This window comes from Falco cherrug, chromosome 7 (assembly GCF_023634085.1).
Source record: "Falco cherrug isolate bFalChe1 chromosome 7, bFalChe1.pri, whole genome shotgun sequence".
NCBI lineage: Eukaryota > Metazoa > Chordata > Aves > Falconiformes > Falconidae > Falco > Falco cherrug.
This window is the reverse complement of record NC_073703.1, coordinates 60171839-60189492: the sequence shown is the minus strand read 5'-3', so window position 1 is coordinate 60189492 and position 17654 is coordinate 60171839. Positions and strand designations below refer to the sequence as shown.

General features: G+C 40.8%; 1 protein-coding gene across 2 annotated transcripts in view; it reads right to left on the bottom strand.

Annotated features, from left to right (window-relative positions):
* ARHGAP5 (Rho GTPase activating protein 5) overlaps positions 1-17198 on the bottom strand; it is a 55915-nt gene extending 38717 nt beyond the window's left edge. The window contains exons 1-3 of one of the 2 annotated variants that reach the window (XM_055715912.1): positions 16913-17198; positions 9460-9566; positions 365-4263 (exon numbers count right to left, since the gene is read on the bottom strand). In XM_055715912.1, the coding sequence (XP_055571887.1) occupies positions 365-4087 (3723 nt within the window). In that variant the 5' untranslated portion in view covers positions 4088-4263; positions 9460-9566; positions 16913-17198. The remainder of the gene's footprint in view (positions 1-364; positions 4264-9459; positions 9567-16912) is intronic. The other variant, XM_055715911.1, reaches the window with a different exon arrangement.
* Positions 17199-17654: the final 456 nt, after the last annotated feature.

Genomic DNA, 17654 nt, shown 5'->3' with positions numbered 1-17654 from the left:
AACTCATAAAGGAGCTTTTTTAAAATTAAAAATAATAATAATGTTATGATTAACAAAAAAAAGGCTCTGTGGAACAAATTCTGTCTCCACTCTACTCATATGGAAGGGAGACTGCATACCTACATACAGAGGTGAAAAGAACTGAAACTTACTGAACAGCTGATTAGATACACAAACCATCTCATTCCCTCAGCTTTGCCAGTTCTGAGCAAGTTAAGTGGAAAATTGGACAAAAATCAAACACTGCTACATCAAAATTTTAAAGCACCCATTTCAAAATAGGATGCAACTCCTGCATATTTTGATTCTTCCCTTCTTACAATGCACCAGAAGTTGTAAATAAAATTTAAATCAATTGACTTACTTTCTTATCTTCTTTTACTTTGTGGGTTTTCTTTTTCATTTTTTTATCATCCAATTCTTGATCCGACGTAATAGCAGGGTTATCTATGCCACCCTTCCATGTTTCAACAGGTGAAAGAAGTGGATCTTCTTCACTTCCACGATGTCTTCCTTTTCTTTTAGTTTTAGAGGTGGTGAAAGCCTCATCATCACTCGCATCCGAATGTGTTCTCCTATAGTAAGATTTAGCTTTGCTGAACAGAGTCTTGGATTTATATTTGTATTTTGATGGCCTTCTTTCCCCATGACTTTTGGATATTCTGTCAGAAAACCCATTTTCTTCCTCACTTTGGGTATTTATAACAATTGAGTTTCGAACTTTAATAATACGATTCTGACTATCATCTGGAACCGCATAGATATCATCTGCAAAGCCTTTATGTTTGAAAATAGTGTCAATAGGTTCAGCATAGTTATCAGACTGGTCTATATCTTCTGGTGGTACCGGAGGCACTCGAGAAGGTTGTTTCCTGGGATTTTTGCCAATACCTGCCTCAATTGTTTTCAGGAGGTTAGGATCCAGTTTTTTCACATTTGTTCTTGGAACAAGTGGTTTCGGTTTTATTGGAGGAGGCACTTTATGGTTGCGTTCATGGTCATGACAATTGAGCGGTGTACTGTGAATAGGATACTCGTTTCCTTCCAAATCCAGTCGGTACTTTGAACGGTCACTAGGTGCTGGGAGTAACCTTACGTCATCACCAATTGGACTGTAAGGTGGTGGTCCTTCAGTATCATCCTCTGAATCTGGATAATTATAGTCAAGGGAACTTCCTCTGGGAGATCTTGGAAAAACATCTTCACTTGTATGTGTTGTTTCCCTTGTGCTGTCTGACATGTAAGAACTTTCAATCATGTTTTTCTTCTCTAATACATCACTGAAGAACAATGTGAAAACTTCGGTTTGACGATGATACTGAGATAATGAATATAAAGCTGTAAACTTAGCAGTAATCTCTGTTGCTATGTGTTCCCCTTCAGTCATAAGTTCCTTGATTGCTTCATTCTCAAAGAAGTCTGCCTGGCTATCAGTAACAGCCACTAACTGGACAGGAATCGTATCCTGAACTTCAGAAAGAAATGCTCGAAGCATTCCCATGGACGCCTTCCGCTTCGCAGAATAAACCAGTATATATCCATGAACAAGTTCATCTTTCCTTACCCCAATTGAAGAATGATATGATAATATAGTTATCTGTATTCGACGCCTCTTTTCACCTATTATTTTATCAAGCATCAAAGAATTATTCTGGCCAGCCTGAGCAGCACTACAGGAGTGAGAGTCAAGGAAGGGTGAAAGAATAAGATCCACACTAAACGGATCACCACACATGGCACACATGACAATTCTTAAGTCAGCTTCTGACAGATCTTTAATGGTAGGAACTGGACTTACAACATCAAAGTTGTGTTTAACTGCTTCTAGTACTCCCCTCAGAGCTTGTTTTATTTGGGTCTCATTAAATTTGCGTGGATATGTACCAGCAGGTACATCTACAAAGGGACACTGTAATTTGTTGGCCAATTGCTGTCCCTGATGTCTCAGTATAGGCAGATTCTTGCTAACACTGTCCCTCTGGTTCGCCAGTATTAACGTAAATGGAAGATTAGCCATATACTTGTCTCTCCTTATCTGAGATGCTTCAGCCCTTATTTTTGCAATGCACTCCCCAATATAATTCAGCGATTCAATAGAGTTAAACACACAAAAACAACCATGTGGTTTGAAGGTTGAGGTCCACAACTGAGTCAACAGGTATGGGGATTTTGCATCAACTGGCCTAAGATCTAGTTCATATATTTTTCCATCTAATGCATATTCATCATCAGTGGACTGTGTCCGAATTTCATTTGCCAATTCTTGTGCAAGGCCATCTTTGCCCAAAATGAAAAGATTGACTTTATCAATGTTGGCACTATCATGGTATAAATTTGAGCGGCCATGGTCTAGTTGCAGAAGACTGTTGGCAAGTAACTGCTCTACTTTAATGTCTGTGCAATTTTGGCCACTAAGACAAGTTTCTTTAGTTGGGTGATAAACAAACCCTATGTGTTTAAGCAGAAGAGATTCTCTGTCAGGTGCAAGTTTCTGTAAAGCTTTGTATCTAGGTTCTTCACTCAGAACAGCGTGAATTTCACTCATTTTATCTGAACTTGGTGTTGCATTAAGATCCAGGTCATAAAACAGCTCTGAATGTTCAAAAAGCATTTCCTGAAACTCCTCTTTGGCTTTTTCAACAATCTCCCTCTGATGCCTACCATACACTTCCTTACTATCTGCATCAGTGATGTATTTGAATGCTTCGTCCTCCACCACAAAACATATAACTTCTTCCCATGGCTGTCCAGGTGAAATGAACTGGATTTTCTCAAGAGTTTTTTTGAATTTCTCCTTCATTTCAACCCTCCTTTTTTCAGATATAAGATGCTGCACATGGTTTTGATAAACTTTTTCTGCCTCTAGCGTAGTAAGAAGGTCAAATGGAATTCTTCTGTCATTCACTTTATCTATATGGTCAGTTTCATCCCAGGGTGTTTTTTCAAGCACTACAAAACAGGACTGGAAGTCGGGCCTTTTCTCCATTAACTTCAAGGCTTCTGACCAGCTCAAGTGTTCAATCTCATCAAGATTTGACAGAAGAGTATTAAGAGCTCTTGGCAATGCATTAATGTATTCTTCTTTTCTTTTTCGAATATGTTCCTGTTTAAGCTGCTCTATGTGTTTTGAAAATGTATTTTTGGCCTTTTTTGTTCCTTCCAAATTTATGTACTCTTCATAATCAGGGTGGTTTTTCAGTTTATTACTAACAGTTTTCCAAGTTGCATGATAGTCTCTCACAGTTTGGACAAGTTTTTCAAACTTGTCCGTTGCTGTAACAACTAGCTGTCTTTGAGTTTTATAGGCATCCAGATAGGGGATTATTTTAGGTTTACCACGAGTTTTATCCATCATTTGTACCAGTGCAGTAAAACATGTTTCAACATTGACATTGAATCTCGCTGATGTTTCCACTACCACAAGGTTCTTCTTATTTGAAGCAAAGGCCTGAACCTCTCGCAAATAATGATCCACACATTCATCACATTTTGTTGCTGCTATTATTATGGGTTTTTTAGATTTTGAGAGCTGTATATAGAGGTTATTCACAAATTTAAGTTGATCATCAAACTTCCTATTACATCCTTGGCTTACGTCAATGCACAATAAAAACCCATCTATGCTTAGTTTCCCTTCAGGCATTTGTTTTTGCTCAAAGTCTTGCTCCAAGCCTAGCTGATCTGTGCAAATGTACATTAGTTTTTCTGCTGACTGCAGTTTGGAGGCAGCTGCACGTTTTATATATGGTTGTAAATTCGTACTCCGATGAGGCAAGAAAGTCTGATCATCAATGAACTCAGTCTGTTCAATCACGTGAATCCTGCACTCAATTCCATCCTCACCGCTTTGTGTTACGTCACCCCAGTACAAAAAGTGATCATTGTTAACAACTCTTCCTCCAAAGTCAATTGTGCTAAGCACAGAGGTATGCTCAGGATAATATTCATCTGCTTTTGAACGAACGAATCTATTGCACAAACATGACTTTCCAACTCCACAATTACCTTTATCCTTTTCAGTTCCAGACAGTCCAACAACACTAACAGCATAAGATGGGGGGCGTGGCTCTTTGTTTTTTGCCATCATAACTTTTCTCTCATCCTTTTGCAATTATCAAGGTAACTGTATGTGGTTTTCATTCTGGAAAGGTTCCTACAAATTTAAGTTGTATATCCAGGGCTTCAGAAAGAGCTTTCAGTTGTTCCTACTTCAGCTTGTCATTGAGAGAAGCTCAGATAACCAGGATGAGGAGGATCATCTTCCTAAAGAAAACAAAAAGGAGAAAAAATTTAAAGTTTGCAGGTACTTCTTTCTGATATTCATGAGAGAAAAGAGTTTTTTTAAAGCATTTTGCTTGCTCACCCTGAAATTGTTTTCTGTGTACATGAAAATTTTACAGCTATTTTAAATGAGGTCTTAAACCCGTTATTAATTCATGTTAATGCTATTTATGTTTTAAAATAAACAGTTTCTAGGTACAGTTTAGTAACAGTTAATCACATATTTTGATAGGTGATCATCATACTTCTAAAAAAAACAAAACAAACTAAAAACACCACACTCAAAATCCCAAATTACCATTTTCCTTTACAGCTTACAGGTAACTAGGCAGTAGCATTTTCCACAATAAATACAACAGAAAAACTAAACCAAACCCAATATTCACATACACATACATCTATTCAGTCTCATATTCCCACTAGATAGCCTGCTTACCTACATGAACAACACTCCTTTTCTGTGCATTTCTACGTTTGGTTTTAGGTTTCAAAAAAAGAAGCTGTAAAACCAGGAAGCTGGCAATGTGGCTCAGCCACTACCTATCTGCACAAGTGAACTACTTCACTTGTATACTAACAGTAAACTGCTTTTAAGAAGTTTCTAACCTGAATTCTACAGAAAAATACAAATATTGCCATACGGATACTAGACATAGAAAAATGAGACTTATTTCGGAGATTTTAAGATTACAAATGTAGTATTACTCCTTCTATCTTTAACAAAAGACAAAACCAAACTTTTTAACAACCATAAACAAAAACTGTATCTACACTCAAACTTCCACAGAATTATTACAAGGTTCCAGTGGCTTTACTGAACCTGTTGTCAAGTGTAACGACTACGACTAACACTCAGTTAATAATCAGAAGACTTTGCCTACACACATACTGCAAATGGAAAGATATTAACTGATTTAGAAACAATTACATTATAAGGAAAACATAAAAAATTAAATGGCTGGGCCTTGCAGGCTGCAATCAGTGGTGTGAAATCTAGTTGGAGGCTACTAATCAGGGTTGTGCTCTAGAGGGCAACACTGGGACCAACACTGTTCAACGTCTTCATTAATGAGTTGGATGACGGGACAGAGTGTGCCCTCTGTATATCTGCTAATGACAGAACTGGGAGGATTGGCTGATACACCGAAGAGTCATGCTGCCTTTCAGGGAGACCTCAACAGGCTGAAGACATGGGCTGATGGAAACCTCGTGCACTGCAATGTCCTGCAGCCAGGGAGAAATAACCCATGTACCAGCATATACTGGGAACCAACTGGTTGGAAAGCAGTTTTACAGAAAAAGACCTGGGGATCCCAGTGGGCAGCAAGCTAAACATGAGCCAGCAATGCACACTTGTGGCAAACAAGGCTAACTGTACCCTGGGCAGCATTAGACAAAGTATTACCAGCAGGTCAAGGTGGGTGAACCTTCCCCTCTACACAGCACTGGTGAAGCCACACCGGATGTACTGTAGAACTGGACACAGTGTAAAATAAAAGAGATACAGAGCTACCAGACAGGGTCCAGCAAAGGGTCACTAAACTGATTAATGGACTGAAGCATCTCTCATATAAGGAAAGGCTGGCAGAGCTGGGACTGTTTAGCCAGGAGAAGAAAAGGCTTGGGGGGCGGGGATCCCATCAGTGTGCACAAATATTTGGAGAAAACGCACAAAGACGACAGAGCCAGACTCTTTTCAGAGGTGCCCAGTGCCAGAACAAGAGGCAACGGGCACAGACAGAAACACAGGAGGTGCCATATGAACATCAGGAAACACTTTTATATTCTGAGGGTGACTGAGCACTGGCACAGGTTACCCAGAGAGCATGGTCCTCAGCAGCCTGCTCTAGGTGACCCTGCTTGAGCCAGAAGGTTGGACAAGATGACCTTCAGAGGTCACTTCCAACCTACACTGTTCTATAATTTCGTGAAAACATTCTAATAAAAAATACTTCTCATTTTCTTAGAAAAAAAGACAGCTATCACATAGCCCTATAAATGAAAGGTACAGACTACTGTACTTAATGTATTTGGGTTTACACTTGTGGAGTAAAAAAGTAACAACATAAATGTATGTAAACAAACCTGTAAACGGCTGTCCTGGTTTCAGCTGGGATAGTTAATTTTCTTCTTAGTAGCTGGTGCAGTGCTGTGTTTTGGATTTGGTGTGAGAACAATGTTGATAGGACACTGATGTTTTTAGTTGTTGCTAAGTAGTGTTTATACTAAATCAAGGACTTCTCAGTTTCTCAGGCCCTGCAGTGAGAGGGCTGGAGGGGCATGGGAAACTGGGAGGGGACGCAGCCAGGGCAGCTGATCCAAACTAGCCAAAGGGATATTCCATACCATATGACATCATGCTGAGCACATAAACTGGGGGAAGAACAAGGAAGCAGGGGACACCCGGCATTATGGCATTTGTCTCCCCGAGTAACTGTTAGGCGTGCTGGAGCCCTGCTTCCCTAGGGATGGCCAAACACCTGCCTGCCTGTGGGAAGTGGTGAATGAATTCCTTGTTTTGCTTTGCTTGCATGAGTGGCTTTTGCTTTACCTATTAAACTGTTCTTATCTCAACCCTTGAGTTTCACATTCCTTTCCGATTCTCTTCCCCATCCCTCTGGGTGAGGGGGGAGTGAGCAGGCGGCTGCGTGGTGCTTGGTTGCCGGCCAGGGTTAAACCACGACTATAGCCCTTATACAAAGGAAAGGGCATAACAAGCATTCATACTGAATTTATAATATCCATATTTCACCATTATTTATTATGTATTTTTTCATTCTTAGCAACAATTTATTGAGAAGGGTACTGTAGTACCTTCCTTCTGTTTAAAAAAAAATAAATAGTGTAGAAACTGTCACCCAAAAAGCTCTCAAAATCTGCTTTAATACTTGTAAAACTAATTCACAACTGCTAAAATATATCTGAGTTTGAAGACATGCAGCAGTAAAAGTAGTATTTTGTCATGGTTTAACCCCAGCCAGCAACCAAGCACCACGCAGCCGCCTGCTCACTCCTCCCTCACCCAGAGGGATGGGGAAGAGAATCGGAAAGGAATGTAAAACTCAAGGGTTCAGATAAGAACAATTTAATAGGTAAAGCAAAAGCCACACATGTAAGCAAAGCAAAGAATTCATTCACCACTTCCCACGGGCAGGCAGGTGTTCGGCCACCTCCAGGGAAGCAGCACTCCAGCATGTGTAATGGTTACTTGGGAAAACAAAACGCCATAATGCCGGATGTCCCCTGCTTCCTTGTTCTTCCCCCGGTTTATGTGCTCAGCATGATGCCATACGGTATGGCATACCCCTTTGGCTAGTTTGGATCAGCTGCCCTGGCTGTGTCCCCTCCCAGTTTCCCATGCCCCTCCAGCCTTCTCACTGGCAGGGCCCGAGAAACCAGAAAGTCCTTGACTTAGTATAAACATCACCCAGCAACAACTAAAAACATCAGCGTCCTATCAACATTGTTCTCACATCAGAGCCAAAAGACAGCACTGTACTACCTATAAGGAAGAAAACTATCCCAACTGAAACCAGGACATATTTGTATCATGACAAGTTGCAACACAAGATAAAAATATTGAAACCTTTAATACCTTGTATAGAATCAGTGCCTGGTCAACAGAGCTTTCCAACTTACTAACATCTAGAAATTGTACCTATCTAACAGTATTTGTAATGAAATTAATTGACCAAAGTATAAAATAAAATATATTTTTTATATATATACATAAAACCAGCTTTCAGTTACAGAAATCATAGTCAAGGAAAGTATCTTCTTTTACAAGTTTCAACTTCATTACAAAATGACGAGGAAAGTAAACTCATTCTAGTTTCTGTACTTCAGATTTTTTGTATTACAAAAATGGAAATGTTTATGCCATGTTTTAGGAATTATTTTCTTTTTTTGTTTAAATCAGTTTACTCAATGACACATTCAGAAAAAGAATTTGTATTTTAAATTTTGGTTTTTACTCTTTCCACTGTTTTTTACATCCTTAAAACACAGATTTTAGAGGTAACAGAAAATGGTTCTGGGAATAAAAAATACATGGCGAAAGTAAATTCTTCATGAACAGCATTTATATTACTACAAATAAACCTGGTATTTTCTTTCTGAAGCAAAGCTTATCACAGTAGCATCATTCAAACCATTAGAATGAGAAGTTTAGTCAGCACTTCCACTATAAAATGTTTTGTTTGCCACAGCACAATACAGATTTGGTGTGGACTAAACCAGAACACAAAAATCTTCATCCATGGGATTATTTCATTAATCAGGAAGACAGTATCAATTTGCAACTGGTTTATAAGAAAGAATCAATACTTTCAGATACTCTACATCCTCACTTAACAAAGGTTCATCCTCCTCAAGCAATAAATGTTTGTCAAATCGATACATTTGTAAGTAAGTACAAAGAGAAAGGTGAAATGGGACACCGACACAGGGAAAACACACACATTAGTCTCTCACAAAATTTCTGACATGGAAGAATTTCACCCATAGAGGCAGTTGAATTACTGAAGATATTTAAAACCAGTGTGGTTTTCTTTCCATTCCTTATACAGTTTCTACTGTGCACTGATTGTACAAAGCAAAGTCACAGAATGAAATCTATGTTAAGTAATAAACCTGGTAGAAACCTGAAGTTATAATGGCTACACATTTAATATGCAATCATTATCAAATTGCTCCCTAAATGGAAGATTCTTCTTTTCAGTATACCACTAATTTAAAAGTACTTTATAGTTTTATACTGTTTTAAAACATACACTACACACTGGAAATTCATGGTAAAGTAAGTTCAATTATCTTACTTCAATCTGCCTAATTCCATTATAACAAATTGAAAACACTACAATTCATTGCCCCCCCCATCTTTGTTACAGATTCAAAGGAAGAGTTGTTTGATTTCCCCAACTAATTTCAATCTTTGAATTGAAAATAGAGCATTTCTATATTTAAATAGAAAATTTCTGAAGAACTACAGAAGACAATATATGACATCACCGCAGGAAGAATCTCTGACCTTCTACAGTCACACCATAGGACCTTGTCTCTACAGGCTCTTAGATTTCCAGATTTAGTTATAAAGAAAATAAGGTGTATCATATTGTACTTTCTTACTCACTTCCCCCCTTAAACACAAGTTTATGAAGACCTAAAGTCCCAACTTACCCTTAGGAAAACAAGGTGCAAAGCAAGATGATTATCCTGCTGCAATCTTCCTGCAGTAATGCCACACATTTAAACAGTGTCCTTCAGTAAGTCCTTCCCTGAGGGATCTGAAAATGAAAAGTAAGAATCATTAATATTTTCAAAATTATGAAAGCAGCAGCAGCAATCAGAGAAGGTACAACACTTCACCTGTGCATGAGGATTGTTTTCCTCAATTTAAACCTATAAACAGAACTCAGAACTCATGTTGGTCTTCCTCTAAACTTAAGAGGGTTTAAATCCTGTAAGCACAGCTATTAATACTTGGGACAGAAAGGGAACAATTCTTCTTAAGTGACTGTGATTTCACAAGTTCAACTTGGTATTTTAACAATACCTAGGTTGCAGAAGCCTTTTCTGAAAAAAAACCCAAACGTAGTATCTCAGATAACAGATGTGAGTTATGCATATCACTAATCACTTGCACAAGAATTTGGAATTCTGAAACATCTAGAACATAGCTTTCCAAGTTGAAGGAAGTATAGTCTGTAAGTACAAAATATATAAAATTAATGTATGCTTAAATACATGTATATACATTTTATTAGTGGGAAAAAGTACAATCTACCTCAAAACCCTTTTATCTGTAGTACAGCATTTCTTAATTAAAAGGCCTCACAGACTATGACAAATCAGAAATTGAAAGCGTAATTATATTTGAAAATTGTAAATTCTCAACTAGGATACAAATTATTAGTATAACCTTGATAAGTGTTGATGATTGTACTGCAGGGATGCTGCTACAAAGTAACCAAAAATGGACCTCTCTTCCAGGGAACTTCTTCAGCTTGTACCCACACAAAACCCAGACTTTGAATGCCAAGCCAGTGAAGCACATATTAAGATGCAGAAAGAGAACTTGAGGCATTTGTAAGCCACATAACTAAGGAAAAGTGTCACTCTGAAGAAGGGTGCAGCACCACACTGTGCATGTGCTAAACATCACATCAAGAAGGTATGGCAGAGCTTCTTCTTGTTTTGTTACTTATGATGATACTCTTAGTAATTCCACTTTTCTTTGGGAATAATACAGCTAATTTAAAAAGTCTAAGCTTTAGTAAACTTTCTTTGTGAACAGAAAGGGTTCAGCAATAGTGATAAGCAATATACCAATACCATAATAATACTTCAAGTCCAACTTGTTACCAAACGCCAAAATCATTAGGCAGCAGGCTACCAGTCCCACACTAAGCCTGGCTCAGCTGCAAAGCTAAACTCTTATTACTTGGAAGAGAACACAGGAGGTAAATAACTCCCTGCCCTTACCTCCTAGCTGTGGCACTCCTCTACGTCCACAGCTAGGCGAGCAGAACAGATAGTTGCAGGTGAGGAAACAAACTATGGGAGTCTGGAGAAGGGTACGTGGAAGAGCAGACAGATCACTAGAAAAGTTTCTCTGCCTGAAAGAATGCATCTAGTGCTTGGGGAAGGAACATCAGCCATTTTGCAATGCACACTACCACAAGAGAAAGCTCCAAGACAGGCCACCACAAGATGAGCCAGAAGCATTAATAGGCCAGAGAAAGCCCTATTTTCAAATACTTGTCTCCCCATGACTTCTGAGCAGAATTCTAAACATTAGCACAGAATACCATATTATTAGCAACTAATAAATACTAAAATAGTTAATACCTTATCATTTAGAAATTGTGGCTGCACAGGAACTTGTATGTGGGTCCATAGCCAAGAAAATCACTTACAGGTAAATAGTTCTGCGTAATGCTGAATACTTTCCAAAATTGCTTTCTGACCCTACACATGTTTACCACCTTCAGACCTAAAATGGCCAAAGCAGAAATGTTGTCTGAAAGACTCTACAGAATTGCTCATGACCAACAACCATTTAAGCAGCCACAAATAATGCCAATAGGGAAAGTAACAGTGTTTTCCCAGAGTCCTTTACTCACTCTGTAATGCTGTCTAAATGCAACAGTTTACAGACCAGTATTTTTAAGGGTTATTTTCAATTACCGTAGTCTTGTGATAATGTTTGTAAATTAGCTTGCCAAGTGAAGAAAAGCACACATGAGAAAAAGGGCCATCACAGTCTAGTCAGCTTTGCAGGGTATACGAATACACCAAGAGAAAGCTACTGTGACCTCTACAGTGGATCGTAAAATAAATTCAAACACATTAGATATCACTGAAATGGTTTGTAGGATGACTTTTGAATGCACAGCACACTCAAAAAACAAAGACCATGATCCCAAGGAAGTTACAGCTCTGGATTCAGGTTACTGCTCACAGAAAGTTCTTACACCAAGTCACCGCTCACTGCATTTTTTGAGAACCAAAACTTGGCATTGGAAAATATTCAATAAGGTATCCAAACTCCAAGACCTATCAGCACATCAGTAATTACAGCTCTACCCAAAACATACCAGAAAAACAAATCAACCATTTTCATTTCAAGAACCAGTAAAAAATCTGATGTTGATGTAGTTTAATGTAATTTGTTACTTCTCATTCAGTATTTACCAAGAGGTATCTTTCCACTGGAACAAGCATGAGGAATCTTCTCTTCAAATCAAAATCCTTTTTAGAAACTAAACCAGATACATAGTATACCAATTTCATCTTATCAACAACTTTACCAAAGTCTGACGAGGTCCTAGCCACTTCATGTGTCCTGTCTCCATTATTAACATGCCAATATTCTTCCCTTCACAAATGCTGCTAATCTTAAGTAACTGTAATCTCACTTATAAATACAGGTAAATACAATAAAAATAAGGGTAAAATACTGCAAGTACCAGCCAACACTAGGAAAAAAAAAAGATTCAGATTGCTCATCGGGAAATATGCTTAATCAGGCAATAACAAGACAGTAATGGGCACTGCCTTGAAATGCCTTCAATAGTGATACTCTGACTGAAAAGCAACACAGTTTAAGTGGTATGGTGATTAGTCATGCTAGGTAAATGAAGGATAAGAATGGATTACCCCAACCATTGTTCATTTCAGATTCGGTTAGCATGATAGCCAACTACCATACCTGAAGGAGTTATGTAGCCTAGATAATTCTTTACATTTATTTAAAAAAAAGAGAAAAAACCTGACTGCCCAACTTCACATTACAAATTAGTGCAAAAATGCGGTTAAAAACAGAGGTTCAAAGCTTTTAGTTCTTACCAGGTTCACTAAATTCCTCCTATTAGTAGCAATACTCTCAAGACCGCCAGTGTTTTACGAAAAATGAAATCAATGCCTAAACTCTATTTCTAAACTCAAAACAAAACATCATACTTTAACTGGAATCTCGCATTCCAGGGGGCATCTGTTATCATTGTTGCTGTTAAAAAAAAAAAAACTAACCAAAACCCCCAAAGCAACCTATAATACAAGTAAGATCAAGGTACAACGAACAGGTAAACTGCAAAGGTTCAAATTATCAGTGCTAAACTAGTCTGAGCTTAGGCATCTCAAGTTACGTATCTACAGATTTCCGAGAATTTGACAGCACTCCATCTAGGTTCAAAGCCAATATTTTAACAGGAAAGGGAACAGTACAAGTTTAAAAGAAAAATAAATTCATATCTTTGCACAGGAGAAGCTCCTACTAAAGACATGTATAGTGCTCACAGAAGTTCCTTAGTGCAAGACTACCTGATCAGGCTTATTTACAAAGTTATTCAGGAAGAACACAAAAGAACCAATGGGAGAAATTTTACAAAGGGGACCCAAGAAAGAACTGGTAAAAAAAAGAAGCAGCAGGTGAGGAAGAAGGGATCAAGGTAAGGAGTGAAAAAGAGCTAAAACACATTTCCTGCAAAAATTTACATCCTGGCAGCAGCAACCTAACAAATTTCACTGATCCACATATCTGGATATTTTAATGTTATTTTGCATGGCAGTATAGAACCCAGGACCCAACACCCAAAGTTTTGAGACCTAATTCAAACAGTAGTCTGTTCTTTGACCTTGTACAGGCCGTATGTATAATTTCTACTTGTGTAAAATGAGAACACTGGTTACTCATTTCTTTTTTAAGTTATGAAATGAGCAAGTGAAAAGGCATATGTAAGCAGTAAAAAATATTCTGCATAAAAATTAGCCAACTTAAATTAATGCCAAGATGCAACAACATACACAATTTCCAAAATTGTGCATGCAGGTATTGGTCTTACTTTTTTAAATGCAAACAGCCTTCTCTTACACTTACATGTCAACTGATGCAGGATTGCAAAGATGCATGGGAATTGCAACTAAAAGTCAAAGAAATAACTCTAATGTACCACAAAATGTAATGTGCAGAACTAGCAACAGTTTAATTATTTCAGCTTCCAGTATGTGTTGGTGACTAGAGAAGCACAGTTAAAACTTTAATTCAAAATAAATTGACTATAATTAGTTCAGATTTTCCTCCAAGGAATTCTGAAATCATTTTTTCTTGGAATATTTCGTTAAAATCCATCAATATACGGAAGTGATGAGAGGGTTCAACCAACAATCTGTAAAACATAATACCTTTAAAACTGATGAAAAAAACAAGGATACTCCAGTTCACTTACACTGACCTTTAGGTTAAAATGTTCAGGGAATTAAAAAAAAAAAAAGAAAAGAAAAAAAGAAAAAAAAAGAAACGATAGAGTTTTGTGCGCCCATTAAGACAGAAAGAAATACGACAGAGAAAATCTTGACGGTCCTAGTTCTGAATTCCCCGTGTTATCAGGACTACCCGAAAGTAAACTTTTTCTTATAGCTATGAGTACGGTGGAGTACTTCAAAAGCAACATGCAGCTTAGGTCAGCTCCTGCATTATTTACTTTAAACATGTAGTTAAAAGGGACAGACCCGCCGGCAGCTCGCCGCGGTCGGGCCGGGCCGGGCCGGGCGGCGCGGGACAGGCACGCTTACAAAGCCCCCTAGCGGCCGAGACTGGGACCAGCAGCTCGCGCCAGCACGGCGCACCGTCCCCGAGCACGGGCACGGCGAGCTCCCGGGAAGAGCATTTCTTTCCTTATCACCCGGCGAGAATGCAGCACGGGCTCTGCCTGCCTAGGTGCGTCACGGCCACCGACGTGACTGTTCTCGGTTTGCTCACGGACACAGCTACGCCGGCGGGACTCAACGCAGAATATTCGGCTTCGCAAACTTCCGTTCCTTCAGCGAAGGTCTGCGAGTGTCCTCCTGAAGGATGCCTTACACGCTAAGAACACACCGCCACATACCAGTCTACTATGAGTAGTGGAGTGTTTTGAAGTTTTACACAAAATACTCCTGAAGGACGCCAGTACACGCGATTTATCTTCTGTTAAGGCAATGCTTCTGGAAGTCTTAAGATCCCATCAGCATACTTCTAATATTGCTATTAAACAGAATGGAATTATTTTTGCGCTATCTACTCAAATAACAAGTCCCAAAGGGGAAGTTATACAGAACAATCTATTATTATGATCAGTGCTTTTCTCTCCTACAAAGTTTGCACACGTAGAAACACCTACAGCTTTAGGAAAGCACGTTTTACCTTTAACCTCAAAAACATGTGCAGCCTCTGATGCTGTTGGTGCTAAATATAGCATTTTAAAACAATTTAGTCTCAGCCCAAAGTATTTAATTGGATTATGTTACACATGCAACACCTTAGCTAAAATAAAGTCCAATACCAGGGAGTGGTAGGCATTTGGTTGCAATTATTTACATTTTTACAATGCTGGCAGCTGCTTTCTATAGGGATACTTTAAAAAAAGAAAAGCATACTACTTAAGCTCAGTATGTTCCAAGCTTAAAAGCAACTTGTTATACTAACACAAGCTAGTGATAATGTAACAAATGCTTAAACAATTTCTGATACTTGTAGTACCACAGACTCCTTCAAAAAACTACTGTATTTACATCATACTTCCCAAGCTCTAGTAGCACTGAGTTTCAGTAGAGTGCTATAAATAGATTTTTGAGAATTTTAGCACTTCCTTAAAAATGATTTTCAAAGCAGCACAAAGGAAAATAAACCCTTGTAAAAATGCACCTGGATGGATCATTTAATATGCTCATTTTAGTTATGTACTATAAATTTAAAATATATACGGTTTTTGAGAAAGCACTTAACTCTGGCCACTGATGTCACTGCTGAAAACAGCTGTCATACTGAAGAATCTCAGGAAGGTAAGACAACACAAGGGAAAAAAAGCTGCCTATTAATTCCTCATTCATTTATGACATAAGTATACAAGTACCAGTGCTGTAACTGGCTTCAATGCACAGGTTTAAAATGGACGTCCAATTGACCAGCAAACGCTGTTCCCTCCTGTTTTTACTCTGCAGTGTAGAGTTTTTAAATTTCTGTCAAGGATCTTTATTAAGAAAGAAATAACCCTCCAGTTATCTGCATGACACTGAACTAAAGAATACACACATACCCCCACAGGCCTATTTTGGTCTAGATTAAAAACGTTTCCCTCCTACTTATTAAGGAAATATTCCATGCTGTTATCAAAAGCGATACAGGAGAGGGCAAAAGGGGGGTAGCGAGGAAGGGTGGGGTGTATTCTGGAGGGAAGGTGACAAGTATGTCTTCCTTTTACAAGTAAATGGTCTTTCTTCTATTTTCAATTAAAACAGCAGTTTACAGTCCTTGTGGCCTAAATTTGGAACAGTGTGGCATTATATCTGTATATCTGGTGCTTTCCTTGGGTGGAGAGAGTCTAAAGGTTATGCTGGTCGAAGGGATTCAAAACGCTTGAAAGCTGCAACACTGCAACTGGCTACCCTATTTCAAAGCCTTAAAATCCACCTGGTGGAAAAACAGAAATGCACACACATCATTAGGAGAGTGAAGTTTTCTGAAATTTAATATCGAGCAATATTTGAAGGTGAAAGGAAGGAGGAGAGGAACTGACAACTGTTCAAATTTAGTAGAGAAGGAAAAGAACAGATAAGACAAGAATGAGTAAAGGGGGCGACGAGGAGGAAAAGAAGTACAGAGAAAGGAGAACAGAAAAGGGGGGGGGCAGCAGGAATGGAAGAAGGGAGGAAGCTGAAGGAGTAGGGGGAAGAAGGGAATGAGGAAGGAAGAAAAGAGGAGCAGGGAAGCTCCCCTTCCTGCCTTCCTCCCTCCCTGGAGAGCCGTGACCAGCTGGCAGCCTCGTACAGCAGGCTCAGACCCTCCCATTGCTCAGGCCTTCATCACCTGTCTGGGACCAGGCACTCCGCTCCCTGCCCTTCCCGCCTCCCCTCCCTCGCACGGAGGTGCCGAGGGGGCCGTGCGGGGGAAAGGGGGAGGGGGGGCTGGCTCCCCTCTCCCCACGCCAGCCCCAGCCCTTTGAACTGGCTGCAGCCAGCGGCCGCCGCACCAGCTCGCCAGGCTCCGGCCGCCTCCTCCTCCCCCCGCTCCCCTTCCGCCTGCCGGGCCGGCCGCCCCGCTCCGGGCCGCCGGGCCGGGCCGGGTCCCGCGGGACCGGATTCCTCCCCTCACCTCGCGCCGTCGGGATCCGGCTCCTCGGCGGCGGCGGGAGCGGCAGCATTCCCGGGACGCTCTCTCCACGCCGGCGCCCCCGGCGGCTTTTCCTCCCCGCGGGGCTCTCTCCGCTCTCCGGCCCGCAGCTCCCGAGCGCTCCCGGCCGCCGCAGCCCCGTCCCACCTCTCCGTTCCCTCCCCGGCGCTCTCGGCTCAGTAATGGCGGCCGCCGAGCTTCCCCGGCTCTCGCTTCGCTGACGGAGTCTCTCTCTCCCCCTAACTTTACCTCAGCAGCTTCCCTCCCCTCCCCCCTCCCTCCCGCCGCCGCGGCTCAGCGCGCGCCCGCCCGGCCAGCTGCGCGTGCGCGGGGAAGCGCCTCTTCCTGCTGCCGCTGGAATCCCTGGGAAGCCTGGGAGAGTGCGCGCGGCCGGCGACCAGCTGCGCGCGCCCGCGCCCGCGGGCCGCTCCGCCTCCCCCCCTCCCTTTAGCGGCCCGCGCGGACGCGCGCGTAGGCTGCCCCAGTGGCTGCGCGAGTAGCGTAGAGAGCCGGCAGGCTGAAGGACCGCGAGTTCGAGTCCTGCCTCGGCAGCGACACACGGTCGGGACGCCGCCCAGCTCCGCACTGCGTCCGGCGAGAGGGCTACCGCGCAACTTCGCGTGGCCTTGCCCTGCCGTAACACGGCGCTTCTTTTGGGTTTTAATCACGGAAAAAACGAGGGCTGGCAGCAGAGCCCGCTCTGCGGCCTACAGCCGTACCCTCT